Source organism: Thamnophis elegans, chromosome 6, assembly GCF_009769535.1.
Source record: "Thamnophis elegans isolate rThaEle1 chromosome 6, rThaEle1.pri, whole genome shotgun sequence".
Classification (NCBI taxonomy): Eukaryota; Metazoa; Chordata; class Lepidosauria; order Squamata; family Colubridae; genus Thamnophis; species Thamnophis elegans.
The window spans coordinates 49,529,688-49,547,236 of NC_045546.1; the positions used below are offsets into that span (position 1 = coordinate 49,529,688).

The 17,549-nt window shown below is 36.7% G+C and overlaps 1 protein-coding gene across 1 annotated transcript in view; it reads right to left on the minus strand.

Annotated features, from left to right (window-relative positions):
- The window catches only part of ADAMTS5 (ADAM metallopeptidase with thrombospondin type 1 motif 5), a 48,888-nt gene that overhangs the window by 20,220 nt on the left and 11,119 nt on the right, over positions 1–17,549 (minus strand). Inside the window, exon 2 of the mRNA XM_032220475.1 lies at positions 13,129–13,261. Within this exon, the coding sequence (XP_032076366.1) occupies positions 13,129–13,261 (133 nt within the window). The remainder of the gene's footprint in view (positions 1–13,128; positions 13,262–17,549) is intronic.

Consider the following 17,549-nt stretch of genomic DNA (forward strand, 5'->3'; position numbering starts at 1 on the left):
TGTGATTCATAAAATCTAATGCAAATTGATTGTGGAAGAATACAATACCTAGTTGGGCAACAAAATGTTGACACATAAGCAACCAAGCTCAGAGAACACCAAGGACTCCACGCAACATTTTACCCTACAAAATGTTCTGGAAATCGTACTTGAATCTAGGTTGTTATTAGGGTCCTTTGAATCAATTTGACACTTGGTCCATGAAGTTTTTTGGTAACACTTTTAAAGGTGGTTTTCTAGTACTTTCTTCTGGGATAGTTTTCAGTTTCCCAGTATGTCTAAGAGGAATTACTGGCCCAAGTTGACCAGCTAACTTCCATAACCAGAGGAATCAAGGACTAGTACTTGGGACTCTCCATTGATAGTTCAGCATCTTTAACTATTGAATTTCTATGGATCTAGGTGGAATAATCTAATATCTTTATGAGACAAGTACAATTCATAGCAATATCCAAGAAATATTATCATAGGTGTGTGTATGCTTTTGATTCAAAAACAGACAGTTGCTTTGGAGCAGGAAAGGTTGCAGTCTGCAGCTCCTTAAAACATTAACACAGTTTCTTAGGATCCTATGAGAATCTTTGAAAAGGAATATTAACTAGGTGTATTAGATTTATCCCACGGTATCTATCATCCTATTACAGTAATATGTAAACTAGAGCATAGCTTGATAAGTGATATCATAAGCTCGGAATGCTAGATGTCAAGTGGTATCTTTACCCAGAAATTCACAGCTTACATAAAGCACTCTTTTTTCTTTTTGTAGTGTAGCTAGTTTTTTTGTCTAATTCTTCCAGTATCATAGAAGCTGTAAGAAGAGTCAGCAATTGATTCTATTGATCAATAAAATAAAAAACATTTTGATTGATCCTTACAATTGGCACGCTAAAAATCATCTTTACAAAATATATCATTCTAAGAAATTCTAAGAATTTCAACTAGTATGTTGGGTGGGAATTCTGGAAGTTGTGCTTTCGGTGCATCTGGAGATGCCGAGCTGAGTAAACTCAATTACCAGTCTAAACATATATCATCTTGGTAGTATAATAATCTTGAGGATAATCAGAACTGACATTGGCATCTTGATTTTTGGGGATAACTTTCAGTTTCCAGAAGTCTGGCATGATTTGTCATTGCTATTATTGGATCCCTTATTTAGTTACTTGTTTTAATTATCTGGGACTCAAGGAGCACTTCCAGTTGGATCTAACTACTGTTGTATTTTACCCAACACTTCCTCTTTCTTAGGGTGGATGGGAAATCAGAAGAATCTATCCAGCCCCCATTTATGTTAAGAGCACTTCTAGCTATCAGTTACAGGGAGCCTTCTGGGATCTACCAAATAAGGATGGGGGCTCAAAAAAGTCACTTTTCTGTGAAGCCTTCAGATTTATAAATTGGAAATCCTGGTAAGGTATGTCTTTATGTAAAGCCTCAGCACACAAAAAGTCATAGCTGGAATCGTAAATAGTACTTTTCCTAAATTATTTATAATAATCCCTGTCAAATTAGGATGCTTTTTTTCCACAGATGATATATTTTGTCACGAGGGAGCATGCCATATTTCAGAAACAAATGTCAAAATGTAATGCTGGTATTACACTGCTATCCAGCATTACCTTGTTTTGTTACTTGTTATTAGTATAAAAGACTATCTAGAAAAGCCCTAAACAGATGTTTAAATCTCCCACATTCCTATGCAGTGGTTGATGGAACTGATGCTAAACTTGTGGAAAACGTTTCAGAGATATCTATTCACTGTATGATGTGATTTTTAAAACAATGTTGCCCAAAGTGAAGTCAATAGCGCTCTGCATATTAGCTCATAAACTTTCAACTTTGCTATGTAGCTCTTGAAAACACAGTCTGTCTTACTGTATATACTCGAGTATAAGCCTAGTTTTTCAGCCCACTTTTTGGGCTGAAAAAAGCCGCCTCGGCTTATACTCGAGTCAGTGAAAAATTTGCCCGAAATGGAGGAGAAAAAGGGGCGGGGCCATGCCGCTGGGTGACACTCGTGAATGGCCCAGTGCCCCTGTGAGTTTCCCCTCCCTCTGTGTCAGTTTGCCGCGCAGCGCGCACCACACCATCCCCCCTCCTCACGTTCTAATGTAATGCAGGGCTGTCTTACGATTCCCCTTCCTCCCCCTCCTGCCGCTCTGCAACGATGTCCCACCTCCTCCTTGTTATGGCAAGCAGCCACATAGCGATGTTCCACTTCCTCTGGTACAGTGATCCAATGATAGGAATCACTGTGCCGTGTGTCATAGGAGGCGGGACATCGCTCCCGCGGCTGCACGGGACATCATCATCACAGCGGGACATCAGCATCATGAGGTGAGTGAAGTATTTCATTGAATACACCGCTAGTTTACTGTTTTTCTTTGAAATAAATATTCAAAAACATTATTGGTATCTATTTTTATTTTTGAAATTTACCGGTAGCTGCTGCATTTCCCACCCTAGGCTTATACTCGAGTCAATAACTTTTCCAGTTTTTTGTGGTAAAATTAGGTGCCTCGGCTTATATTCGGGTCGGCCTATACTTGAGTATATACGGTAATATAAATCTTCATGAAACTACATTCACAGAGATCAGCACAATTGCATAAAACCTCTGACCGCAGCCAAACTGAAGTGGAATTACTGTTGGATTTGAGGCATTCCTTTGGTCTTTGACAAAATTGTTTCCTTGACTTTCACACGGCCTATTTCACAGCCTTTGTTTAAGAATCTGCTTTTCAAAAGCACTTAAAGTCCCCAACAGCTGAACAGCATGGAAGAGAAACTTCCCTGTGAAAAGAAAGGCTATCTTTCATGTTAAAAGGTGGGTATTTAAGAGTAGCCTTAACCAATGTGATACTTCCTTGTTGCTTGGGATTACAAGTTCCCAAATTCCCAGGAGTTATAGCACCATTTTAGACCTATGAAAACTTAGATGGCTTAAAAGGCTATTTTAAACCATCAAAAATTTAGCACATGGGGCAAAAATTGTTCTTGCAAGCCAAAGATTTGTGGTCAGAATGTGAACTGGCATTACCTATCAGGTTTTTTTATATATGTATAGTAAAAATATAGCGCATAGTTTAAATTCAAGGTTGCAGTCCCTGTCCTGTTTTTCACCTCTCACTCCAGTGAAATGCTGAGCTTTCATCTTTTTTTTTTTCAGAGCAAGCATGTTTATGAGGGCTTAATACAAACGCCTTACTCGCATTGGAGGTTAAGTTGGGGACTTCACGAAGAAGTAACAATACAAATGCATTAAATATTTTCTTCCCACAAATGTCAGTAGAACAGCTGTGGTTTAATTATAGTCTGCAAGTTTTGTGTGCTTATATATGTGTATGGTTTTTTTTTAAAAGCCACAGAGCCCCATTCAGACACCTGGATATTTGCCCAAACTTTATCTCTCGCAGAGAAAGCTAAGATGAAAGCTAGACATCCTTCACAATAGTTTCTTCTTCCCACGAGACTTCAAAAGATTTGCTCCTGTCTAGCCTAGGGCTTGTTCTTATCTATGATAGCTTGACAAGCTTTCAACTCACAAGACACCCTGTACAGCCACAACCAGAAGAAGCAAAAAGAAAAAGAAAATCACATACATAATGTTGATCTCCACATCTTAAATATCAAGTTGCATATATAAAGTTGGTTAGACTTAATATAGTGCATGCTGGTATTAAGCTTATTATTGTATATATATATAACTGAATCATAACACATGCGGGGCAAGTTTAAATAAACCTGTTACAAAGAAGTCTATTTTCTATGAATGCAAATAATAATCTGTAGCAATGGAATAATAAGGAAGTAGGACCTCAAGGAGCTGTTGTAATATTGCAAAACTCTTTTGTTGGGACAGTCCTCTGTTGTCTTTACTGCTTCATCTTCTCTTTTCTATCTAGCCACCAGTTTGCAGTTTATAGCCCTTACATGGCTATAATATCTATTAATTCCCTCCATCTTTTTAAAAATTCTTTAACCCTTTTAGATTCCCTAAGCCCAATAACACACTTCAGATGTCTTTTTTCCCCTAAAGAAAAAGCCAAACACATAGAGAATTGAGATTCCTATTCTACACACTACATTATATATTTATATTCATATATAATACATTTTAGAATATACATTAAGTTGCTTCTACTTTAACTCTTTATCTGAGATGCTTCATTGATATATTTTACATTTGTATTTGCTTCATTCCCCCCTCCATCCTCCATGCTGTATTACCTGCTCTAAAATTCCTATGCAGTACATTAAAACTTAGTTGAGTGGATTTATCTGTCCATGGATTAATATTCACAATCAGTAATTATATAAAGCAACTTTTTGACATTAGGAACTGGTTTCATAGAATACAATTTTTCCACGGACCGGGAGTGGGTGAGTGATAGTTTCACTTGCTCACCTGATGCTCACCTCCAGCTGTGCATCCCATTTTCTAAAGGCCACAGACTGGTACCAGTCAGTGGTTGGTTGGGGACCCCTGATATAAAGCATTCTGTTTCTAACTTTCTACTTTGAATCAACAATGACATTCAATTTTGTATTTACACTTTCCATCCCATCTTCTTTCTTCACAAGTGTAACAGATAGGAAGAATTTGCCTAGATGGTATACCTAACACATTTGCAGACTCTGAGAATTTACAGTTATAGGACACTATATTTATTCTTGGGCAACTAAAAATGTAGAGCATGTGTGGTTTGATTAGATTTTAGATTCTGTTTTAATAGGTTTTTCCTTGAATCAGAATGGCTATATAAATTTGGAATTTGGTATATATTTTAGCAAAGCTCTCTCATTATGCCATTTCCATATATGGGGGGTGTTAATGCAGAGAAGAGAAAGAAGAGAGCCATTTGATACACTAAATAACATACTAGCTGATGTAAATTATATATTTCTATGGAAGCTGCAGTCACTTTCCTAGGTCAAGAAAAAGGGCAGTATCCTAACAACATATAGATGAAACCATATTCTTTTATGTGCTTTCCATGCCTACGCCCGTTGGAGGAAAAGTTGCAATACATCATGTGATGACGCTGTGATGCCTTGAGTTTGATACCCTTGTTGTAAAGGGCTTAGGGTTTTCATTTCACTCATCTTCCATTTCTGTAAAAGGTTTTTTAAAAATGCTGCTGTGAAATTCTGAGGAAGCTAAAAGCTTTGATACATTTTCTAACCACCAGAGGAAGTAAATAGCTGGCTAATATGTGTTCTTTACAGCCCACAGTCTGAGCAGCAAGTGCTCTGTACAGTGTCAAGGATGATCCAGGTCGCATGGGTCATTTGTAGGTACCAGCTATTCTTTTTCCTCTCTCTTGCAATGAAAAGAAGCCTGGCTGGAATGGCATGCAGGAGCTGAAAAGGTAAACACTACTGTACAGCACTTTTTTTTTTAACAGAGCCATTCATTTCAAGCTACATTCTAAAAATAAAATACTACAAATAATTGGATAAGCAGAGCCATTTTTTTTAATCTTGCTGTGTGCATGTTACTGTATCAAGAAAAATAGAAAAGGCTAAAAAAAAAAACCAGAAAAAAGTGTCATTAGTTTTTTTCTTCTTGTTGTCTGTAGTGGACTGGCCCTCTCTGAAGGTAAACAAAAAAGTATTTAGTTTGAAAATTAGCTTGACCTTCGGTGGTGCAGTGTGGTGCAGTGGTTAGAGTGCAGTACTTCTGCTGACTATTGGCTACCTGCAATTTGGCAGTTCAAATCCCACCAGGCTCAAGGTTGACTCAGCCTTCCATCCTTCTGAGGTGAATAAATTGAGGACCCAGAATGTTTGGGGCATATGCTGACTTTGTAAGACCGCTTAGAGAAGGCTATAAAGGCACTGTGAAGCGGTATATAAGTCTAAGTGCTATTGCTATTGCTGTTGAGGCTCATGATGTTTTCCTTAAAGTAAATCACTGTTCATGAATAAAGATTCCACAAAGATTACTCTAAAGTCCAAAATGTGGGAATCTTTGGTTTTTGCTACCGATATTCAGTTTACTCCAAACATATCATGGCAGTAGCCAAAAAAGCCAATACAATCCTAGATTGTACAATCCTACAGTGTTAGAATCAAGATCATGTGAAATTCTAGTACTGCTTTACAAAACCTTAGTAAGATCTCATTCAGAATACTGCATTCAGTTCTGGTCACCACAATATAAAAAAGTTGTTGAGACTCTGGAAAGAATCTAGAGAAGAACAACAGAAATGATTAAGGAGCGACATACTAAAACACATGAAGAATGGTTACTAGAATTGGGTATGTTTAGTTTAATGAAAAGAAGGACTAGGAGAGAGATAATAGCAATGTTACAATATTTGAGGTGCTCCCACAAAGATGAGGGGTTCAAACTATTTTCCAAAGCTCTAAAAGGTAGACAAAAAACAATGGATGGAAACTAACCAAGAAAAACAACCTAGAACTAAGGAGAAATTTCCCAACAGTGAGAGCAATCAACCAATGGAACAACTTGCCTTCAGAGGTTGTGAGTACTCCATCACTGGATGCTTTCAAAAAGAGACTGACAATCATTTATCTGAAATGGTATAGGGTTCCCTGCTTCAACAGTGGGTTGGATTAGAAGACTTCCAAAATCCCTTCCAACTCTATTATTCTATGTTCTAATGTTCTTCCACAGTACAGCATTTCACACAAACACACACACACACACAAACAAGCACACAATCAAACTTGGTTTTTAAAGGGGAAAATTTTTACTACAATCGAGATGCATGGGCAATCCTTGTAACCATTTGTCATCAATGAATTTCAAGATAAACTAATTGTTACAAGTAAGTGTAAAGCAGAGCATAAGTACCATTTTAATCTTATTCTGACAACGTTCAAGGACAGTTTCAGGGTGTGTGCTGTTGTAAGTATGCTACCAACAATTTCTGTGTTTTGACGAGATTATAGGAGTCGTAATACTGAATGAAAACAAGCATAGTCAAAACATGTTCGTCTTGCCATAGACAGTGCCCTTTAACTTTTAGATTTGTGAATCACAAAATCTATAGTAAGATAACATTCATAACCTCTACTACTTGCTTTCAGATATTTTGTTCCAGCCTTAGCATATTTCATTCATCTTTAGTCTCTCCTGATCTTACATTTTCTTCTGATGTAAGGTTTTGAGTATTTTTTCTTAAACTACCTATAGTGCAATTCTCAAAAAGTTCAGGGATTGCAAATTTTTATTAGTAATTCTCATCTCACTAATGTTCCTCTAGCATAAGTTGTGGTTGTACTTATTAGCTTCAAGAGTTGGGTAATCTTAAATCTCAAGAAGATGGGCAAAATCATTTGTTACTATCTGGTCATATGTAACGAATGAACAAACTATTTATTTATTGATCTATTATCCCTCCATTATTTAAAGCAGATGCAGAATATGCAATTGCCTGCCTTGTAGGGGCTAATTTTGAGGGCAAGATGGTCTAAATGGGTATCAGCCCCACACTCACATACACAACACTAGTAGTGGAATAAAACAGAAATGAAATGGAATAGTGCCTGCATCATGTAATTTTACAATGTACAGTGGGTCTTCTCAACCCTTATAGACTAGAACAAAGTAAATGTGGGTGTAAGATTGACTCCTTTCGCCTTCTCCCTAGGAAAAAATCCACTAGTTACAGCTCCACAAGGAATTGGAGTTCCTGCTAAAGCAGTAGGTAATAACTATGCTAGAGAGATCAACCAAGTCTGGTGCTTTTTCAACTGCATGCTTCTTTGGATTATGAAAGCCCAACTATAATGACTCACACTCTTGCCACCTCAAAGTTAGGTTACTGCAACATATTACAAGGGGCTACCTTTGAAAAGACAATTCTGAAACTTCAATTGGTCCAAAGTGCAGTCCATTATCAGCTAACTAGTGATAGAGATTATTACTAGATAGAGGTACAGTATATAAAAGAGTGTAGTAAATAAATTCATCATTTGCTTCTTTCAGGAAGAAAAGTTTGAGGTTGTTTGAGCTATATACTGTAGTAAGTTATGTTTCCTTTACATTGAGAATGATATTCCACATATATTCAAATATATTGTATTTTCATTTCAAACATAATTAAAATTCTATTCTTTTGTAATAAAAGCTGCTCATCTTTCTTGAGTGAAAATTGCTAAAATGATGTTTCTAGCAAAATATTTTCTGAAATACATAACTGAATTTGCATGGTTTTGCATTACAGTAGGTATATCATTAATTATAATAATTGTCTGACTGAACAATTGATAGTACATCAGCGAAGGCATGCATTCTTGACATCATCAAATTCTGCATCCTGCATCAAATTATGTTTAAAAGAGCTTACACACTAATAATTATTTGAACTCTTGGTTACATGTTTTCAGCTTCATGTATCAAAACTACAAATTCTATGAGCAACATATAAAATGGTCCTAAAAAAACAAAAACATGGTATACCTAATAGGATTTTTCAAAGAGACCAAATCTGTTGGGTTCAATCTTCTATGTTTAAATGCAATAGCAACCTTCACAATATAATAGAACCTACATGATCAAGGTTTATATTCAAGGGGAGATGTATAATCATGTACATTTTCCCTATAAATCTTCTCTACAACTTCAGAAAAATTAGAGATAGTGAGAAGGGAGTCACAGCAGATGTTTCTTATAAACCTCTGTACATTTTTAAATTTATGAAGACTAACTAGAGAAAAGAGACAAAAGGGCCTTTTTCATGTCCCTAATAATGTGCTTTCCTCGCATCCATAAATTGGGAGAAAAATATATCAACCTAAAATGTGGTGCCCTCACAAATTATCTTTACCACACCTCAGCAGTGCTCTTACAGAGTTTCAATACAGGAATTTTAGATAGCAAATGAAGAACTCCTGCTATCCTTTCCTGTCCCACACAGTGGGAAAACCAACAAGAAATTGCTGTCCTGAATCTGTCATAGGGAAAGATTGAGGCATCAAGCCTTGTTTTTTTAAATAAAAATAATAATAATATTTAAATATCATCATTATCACGAAGTACAAATGATTAGGCTCAAATTATCCTACTTCGTGCACCTTATTTGAAGACATAGTTCTATTGCTGGGAAAGGTGGAAGGAAAGAGAAGAGGAAGCAGCAAGGTAAATGGACTCTGCAATAGAGATGATGGGTACCTCACTGAAAGACCAAATTATGGACAGATTATCTCTCTATACAGTTGCTATGAGACAACATTGACTTATTTTTTTTTTATTATGTACTGTGTGCTTGTTCTGATGGGACTGCTGAACTATAAAATAATTACTGTAATTAAATCAGTACATTTCTTTTAGAGAAATAGATAGAAGAGGAATATACTCATGCCAACCAACCCCCCCGCTCAGAACTGTATGGGCAATGAGAAGAGTAATTTGAAATACAAAGCACTCAAGCTTGAGACAGAATCTCTGAATATTTCTGCTTTCTCTCTGTCCAGTTTTCCATGGGAATAAATTTTGGTCAGAGATACGGTTTCTCCCCCTCCATGCACCATATTCTCTCTCTCTCTCTCTCTCTCTCTCTCTCTCTCTCTCTCTCTCTCTCTCTCTCTCTCCCTCTCTCTCTCTCTCTCTCTCTCTCTCTCCCTCTCCCTCCCTCCCTCCCTCCCTCCCTCCCTCCCTCCCTTTTACCATCTCTCCATCACATTCAACATTATATGTTGTATATGCACAACACAAACACCAAATAGCAGATCTATTGTTCTGTGAGTTTGATATTCCAGTATAAGAATGAAATATAGTCTCTCACAAGTGAAACACCCAGTGTCTGATAATCAGCTGGAGTGGGACCATTCCCACAGCAGATCTGTAGGCCAACTAAAGCCAAGCAGATCATTTTCCTTGACTGTGTCATCTCAAGTTTACCACTGAGGTGTCTTTGCTTGTCAGCTTGGGAAATTTTGTCTTGGGAGAAGATAGAAAATACTACTTCCAAACTAGAACTGAAGATAGTTGAAGGTTGCCTCAATAATAAGCTGATTAGGAGATGAAAGTGGCATCACAAAGACATATCCTTAAAATGATGAATAAAATACCTTTCAGTCACAAGAGACAGCACATGAGAATAAGCCCTAAATCCAATTGATGTTCCATTTAATTGTGTTCCACTCATAAATGGAATATATTCATTATTACATTTTTGCTGAAAGGATAGTTTATTGGGCAAGTTCTATGACACAATCATAAAAATCCATACGTGGATCACAATCCTGATTCACTAGTTAGAATACTTAATAAATTATAAAAAACAATGATAGTTCTCGATGCTTCTCCTACAAGTCTGTCTTTAGCCATGTTACAAAACTGTCCTCAGATTATAAAGAGCATTATTAGCTGTGCTACTGTTACAGCATTTTCAATCATTTTCATTAGTGGGGCAAGATAAGATAATATTTTTCATTAGACCTACTAAGCCCACTCTAAGATTTCCACATTGGTCTTGTTGGGTTTTTCATTTTTCTGATAGTACTGATGACACTGATTTTGGGAAATTATGTTATTCAAATTAATAACACAATATTTCTATAGACAAGTTAAAGCTTCCTGTCTGCTTTTCTTGGGGTGGTCTGAATCTAGAGAAAAGTCTTACAGGACACAAAGTGTTAAGCAACCTGGTGCCATGCAGATGTTTTTATGCACAATTCCCACTTCCCCTTATCATGTATCATGAGATTGATCTAAAAGACCTTGAGAATATCAGGTTACTTGTCTCTGGGATTTAGGTGCTGTTAATACTGAATAGTTGTTGCTTTATTCTATTCTATGGAATGGCTATTTGAAAAACAGTAACTTCTTGAATTGTTTCCATAAAAAGAGGTCTCCAAATATGTCACATAACACAATTTATGCCACAAGTCATATTTTAGGTTGAGCGTGAACATCTTTCTTGATAAAAATCTACTAAAATTTCACTGAACAAATTAGTCCAAGAACATGACATATCAGTGGGACCATATATAATTCTGTGTGTAAAATAACATTATAAAATAACTATATTTGTTGAAGTTCTGAACAGTTTCTTTGCAATCTTTGCTTCACCTTGACTGTATTGTCTGGAAGATTTCATTCTACACAGCAAGCATTGTGTTTATTTCTTCCATCTGTTGATCTTTTCATGAACTTATATCGATTGTTTATAGGCCTTCCTGAATAACATCAGTATTTGGCCACTGAAGGAAGCCAGGAACCATCCATTAAATGCAGTACCATTGACATCTTTCTGTCACATGTTTAGATATGTGGTAGTGGTGGAAAACAATGAAAGCTAAATTATAATTGCCTAAAATGCCTTGAAATGGCCACAGGATGTTAGATGGGAATCTTACAGTCTTTACAACACTATATTTTATCTTGTTAGGCCATTTTGCGGAATTGTAAGAAGGCTGATCCCTTTATTTTCTCTACATCAAACCTCTGCTTCTAACTGGGAGAGGCATACTGTGAGAAAATGCATTTTCATACGCAGTACTGCATGACAAACAACCCTGACATTAATTTGAACAAGGCTTGTGCTGTCTTTGTAGTGATAAGAAACAAATTTCATGTAAAACTGCAAATGAACAAAAACATTTGTTCTCTGTGCATATACTACTATTTATGATGAAGAATGATTTTGAATTCTTAGGACTTTTTAAAAAACGAACCTATCATGTCAAATATACTACTTATGAGCCACTTCCAAACTAAGCCAAGGATGTGTGCAAAACAATCCATCACTGCATTGTATCCTGTTTTGTTAACAATGATATGAATGACAATGCAGATATCATAAGTAGATTCTTGGAAGTATAATTATCTCTAGGGTATGGTAATTTTTTAAGACAAATGGTTGTCAGATCTCTTCTATTCCATTTGCTGAAATGGTACAGGTGTTCCTGCCTGAGCAGGGGGTTGGCTAGAAGCTCTCCAAAGTCCCTTCCATTTCTATTATTCAGTTAAATGCTTTAGCTCTACAAAGTTAAAATCAAGCAGGCACTTTTTAAGATTAGGTAATACTTTCAATATCCTAGTGATTGCACCTTCTAAGTCTATTTTATAATTATTTACAATTCCAGGTGAAATAGTGCTGATTATTTCAATTATATTATATCCTTTACCTAGCTTGCCCTAAACATTATATTACGGTAATAACGAATCCCTATGGAAAAAGAGTTTCCTTTCATCAAAATTTCTGATTAACTTTTTGTGATTACAGAAGAATAAGTTAGTACAGTATAAACAGACCAATTAGATACAATAGCAGAGTTGGAAGGGACCCTGGAGGTCTTCTAGTCCAGCCCCCTGCCTACGCAGGAAACCCTATACCATTTCAAACAAATGGCTATCCAACATCTTCTTAAAGACTCCCAGTGTTGGGGCATTCACAACTTCTGGAGATTAATTGTTCTAACTGTCAGGAAATTTCACCTCAGTTCTAAGTTGCTTCTCTCCTTGATTAGTTTCCACCCATTGCTTCTTGTTCTACCTCAAGTCCTTTGGAGAATAACTTGACTCCCTCCTTACCTAGGCATTATAAAGTGGTATTAACACTTCACATGATCTTGATTTTATTCCTCTGTTTATGCAGCCTAGAACTGTGTTGGCTTTTTTGACAGCTGCTGCACACTGCTGGCTCATATATAAATTGTTGTGCACTAGGATTCCAAGATCCCTCTCACAGTTACTACTATTGAGCAAGGTACCACCTATACTGTATGTGTGCATTTTGTTTTTCTTGCCTAAATATAGAACCTTACTTTTGTTTACCTTAGATCTATAAATATCTTGTTAGGAATACAAGTATCTATTAAATTACCCAGTTTACTAATAAGAATGCTTAAGTTCTTTATAGATAGAACATTAAAAAAAACTTTCTGTACAGATAGAAACTTCCCAGTTGCCACTGTAGCTAGTTCCTAGAAGAGATATTGTCAGAAAGGTATGCTACTATATACCTTTATTTGCCTTCAGTTCCCTAACAATTGACCTCAAAGTGCATGCATATGCACACAGCTTTAATCCCCAAATGAATATCTGAATCAGGGGAAAATCTGGAATTACTTGTAGGGTATTTTGGTTTCTAATGCAGCTGTTACAAGTGTTGTATTTGGCACGGGAACAAAAAAAAAGGCGCTGCATACCAATTTCGTGAGCCACTGTAAAAGCCGCATGGAGGCCGTCATCTTCAATCACTGCACAGCTGCGTTCAGGAGAGCATATGGTTCCAACGTCAGCCATTCCCAGAGTATCACATGAATGATGCCCACATAAATCCTACAAGGGAAGGGAAGGGAAAGAAAGCATTTGAAGCATAGTTTGCACCCACAGGGTCTGACAGCTTTGAGCTGCAGTCTGATTACCAACTGTAAAGCCAAATATGGATTATAGCCAAGATAAGGACAAGACATCAATGCTATGGTTTGGACCATCCTATCCAAAGATGAGGTCCTGCAAATGTGTTGCAACTGCAATTGCTAGCTAGTAATCCTAGCAAGAAATCAAGAGAAATGCTACTTCGATGGTCTAGACCAGTGATTTTCAACCTTTTTTGTGCAAAGGCACACTTTTTTCATGAAAAAAATCACAAGGCATACCACCATTAGAAAATGTTAAAAAAATTTAACTCTGTGCCTATATTGACTATATATAAAGTAATTCTCCCACGGCACACCTTACACTATGTCACGGCACACTAGTGTGCCACGGCACAGTGGTTGAAAAACACTGGTCTAGACAGGATCACAAAGTCCTAACTGTTGGTTGCTAAAATCAAATTAAAACTGTCCATTTATTGCAAATATTTATGCCACCCCTTGAATTAGTTGCCCTCGTATATAAAGTTATTATTTTAAGACCATGAATAATATTACGATGTATTTTTGATGCAATGAGGATTGCTGATGAAGATATTGGTGACTTTATACACTGTAAACCTTTCCTATGGATAACCTCCAACTTTGAGCCCTACATTTACAGACAGCATCCAAAGTATGGAAGATAAAACTTTGTTGGGATATTCCCCTTCTTTCCTTCTAACTTCTTCTAACTGCCTAACTTCAGGTCTAGTAAGGCGAATGACATCATTCTGTTTAAAGATTATTATAGCTGGCAGGCCAAAGTTCAGTATGATTTAGAACATGATTGCAATACAGTCACTGAACTCACTGTAGTGTCAACTTACATGATAAGGAATTGATGAGGTAACTAGATCATTAAGAATATTGGAAGGTGGGGTTGTGCCTCTGAGTCATTCTTCAATCCTGTGTGAATGAATACCTGTCATAGCTTTTTTCCTAGGGCTGAAAGAGTTATCGTTGGCCCAATCACTTAACTGGCTTTGTCCCTAAAGCAAGCTTCACAGTCTCCTGGTTCCTAGCTTGGTACCTTAACTACCCCACCAATTTCCATATAATCAATTTCCATATAATAATAAAATAAGAGGAAAAGGATAATATAATTTTCTTTAGTGGACAACCCATAAATGATGCATATAGTCATAACTTAAGCATTTATTTACAATGATACTATCATATGCTAGTACTTTTAACTGTATGTTCCATCATATCTTTTCCCCCTTCCGTAAGAAAATTTAGCAATTATATAGCAATACAATAAATGGACACTAAATGGCAATTCCGAATATGTAATGTTATTATAAAGACATTAGGAGCCATTATGCAATGCTTAATTGTATTATTTGTGTCTTCTACAAAAATAAGAGCTAATTATCTGTGAATGGTTAAATTGTAGTGTAAGAGTGTATAACTGTACTAGAAATTATATAAATTATACATACATACAATTTAGTTGAAATTTCCTAATCTACAGTCATGTACTGTAACACTTGCTGTCAAGCACCCTTGGAGGTATGACAAGTCTGTTTATGGCTGGGTGGAAATTTATTGAGCCGAGGTGGCGCAGTGGTTAAATGCAGCACTGCAGGCTACTTCAGCTGACTGCAGTTCTGCAGTTCGGCTGTTCAAATTTCACCGGCTCAGGGTTGACTCAGCCTTCCATCCTTCCGAGGTGGGTAAAATGAGGACCCGGATTGTTGTTGGGGGCAATACGCTGACTCTGTAAACTGCTTAGAGAGGGCTGAAAGCCCTATGAAGTGGTATATAAGTCTAACTGCTATTGCTATTTCTCAAATATATGATAAAGCAATTACATTTTTTGGACATCTGTGTTAGCAGAATTGTTCATTTTATTTTTTCTGCTTCAAAGTGAGCATCTTTTAATGAAACATATTTGTTGGCTTGGGGTATCTTTTGTTGACTGGCAGGGGGAAAATGGTCCCTGTTGATCTGATATTCTCAGCCAAGGAAAACATTCTGGAAAGATGGCAGATGGATAAAGCTTAGGTACTAAGAACAGAGATGAACCCTTTCTGGCACAATTGGTATTATGCAATTATTTAACCAACATGAGAATTTCTCCCGCTGCACTTTTTCAAATGTGGATGCAAAAATGTACATATGTACTGTAATATAACAAAGAACAAAGGAAAACATTAAAAGAAAAGCATTTTGAATTGTTGTAAAATTAATTTCATTTAAAGGTAAACAATAATAAAATTATGCATTCCTTATAATTAGCTTTTCCACTCTATATTTGTTTAACAATCTTGTGAAGCAATAAGTGCTATATTGCTCTGACTTGTTATTTAAAATAAGGATCTGGTAAAAATACAATTTAGGGGCAACCTGAATCCCTGACTTTCGTACTAATATAGTATTGCATATCATTAGATATCCTTATTAACTTAGTGAATCTTTGAAAAGGGAAGTACAGCCTATGTAGGATCAATGATGCTTGCCTTTAGATGATGCACAAGAAAATGTAACCCAAGAATAATGTACATGCAGATGAAAAAGTCAAGAAGATATCTTGAATATATCTAGAACAGTGATTCCCAGTGTGGGGCCCACGTCCCACAGGAAGGCAATTTGATTTTTAATGGAGGCAATTGTACCTTGTTTAAACCAAGTTAATGGCCTTTTAGGCTTCCTCCACATGAATAGAGTTCACTTTTTGAGTAAAGTAAGAATGATATGTCACCGGGGGGGGGGGGGTGGTCATTAGGATTTTAAAGATGCTTAGGTGAGGCATGGCCAAAAATGGTTGGGAACCACTGATCTAGAAGAATATCTATTTAAAAAAATATTATCATACTTTAGACTTTCTGAACTGAGGCACACTGTATTTATAAAATGCTGTAATTCTCCCCATTACATATGAACTGGCAACCAGTTCTTATTCTGATATGGAAGTAAATAATTTTGATTTTTGTGTGTATGTGATTACATGTCAGGATAACAGGTAGGAGGAAGAGTGCACAGGCTTATCGTGAGCTTGGTTAATTACTAACATGCTAAAACATGATATAGAGCCGAGGTGGTGCAGTGGTTAGAGTGCTGTACTGCAGGCCACTTCAGCTGACTGTTATTTGCAGTTCAGCGGTTCAAATCTCACCGGCTCAAGGTTGACTCAGCCTTCCATCCTTCCGAGGTGGGTGAAATGAGGACCCAGACTGTGGGGGCGATATGCTGACTCTGTAAACTGCTTAGAGAGGGCTGAAAGCCCTATGAAGCGGTATATAAGTCTAACTGCTATTGCTATTGCTATTCCAAAAGATCAAGATGTTGCCCCTTGGATATATATGGATTAATGTAATTGTTCTTCCTTGTTCTTTATCATTACTGTAAGTACTGAACATGAAATAATCTGGATAAGATTCATCCTACAATCCTGTAAAAGGAGAAACAAATGCATAAAGGCTAATCACCATTCCTCGTATGTTGAATTCTGTTGGGGTGCTATAATTCTGTGGTACTATTAATTATAGTAAGTATATATATTCCATACATAGTCTATGTAGGTAGGCCTGCGTGTATCATCATCATCATCATCATCATCATCATCATCATCATCATCATCATTTTAGCCATTGTCTATCCTCTGCAGGATGAAAGCATTTTCTGTGTGTCTGGCCCGCAATATATACTGATGTCGTTGATCCATCTTGTTTTAGGTCTCTTTCATGGATGCTTTTTTTCATGTGGGATCCATTTTATGTCTGCCTTGATCCACCTGCTATCAGTTCTTCTTGCTATATGACCAGCCCATTTCCATTTCAATTCTTTTACTTTCTTGATGATATCATATACAGTACTTTCATTTGTTCTCTAATGTGCAGGTCTTTCTTTCTTGTCTTGAAATGCCGAGCATGTATTTTCCATGGCTCTTTGAGCCACTTGTAGCTTTTGTGTCAATTGTGAGGTTAGTGTCCATGTTTCACTGGCATATGCTAAAGCAGGTAGCACACACTGATTGAAAACTTTTGTCTTCAGGCATAGGGGGAGGTCGTTCTTGAAAATTATGCTTAGCTTGCTGAATGGCTGTCAACCACATATAATATGGCATTCCTTTACATTATCATCTTCCATTGAGATCCATTGGACAAGGTAGTGGTCTACTATGTCTCATTCTCCAGATTTAATTTTTTCCCCTTTCTTTTTTGAATTTATTAAACATAACCTGGGTTTCTTCAGGTATATTTTTT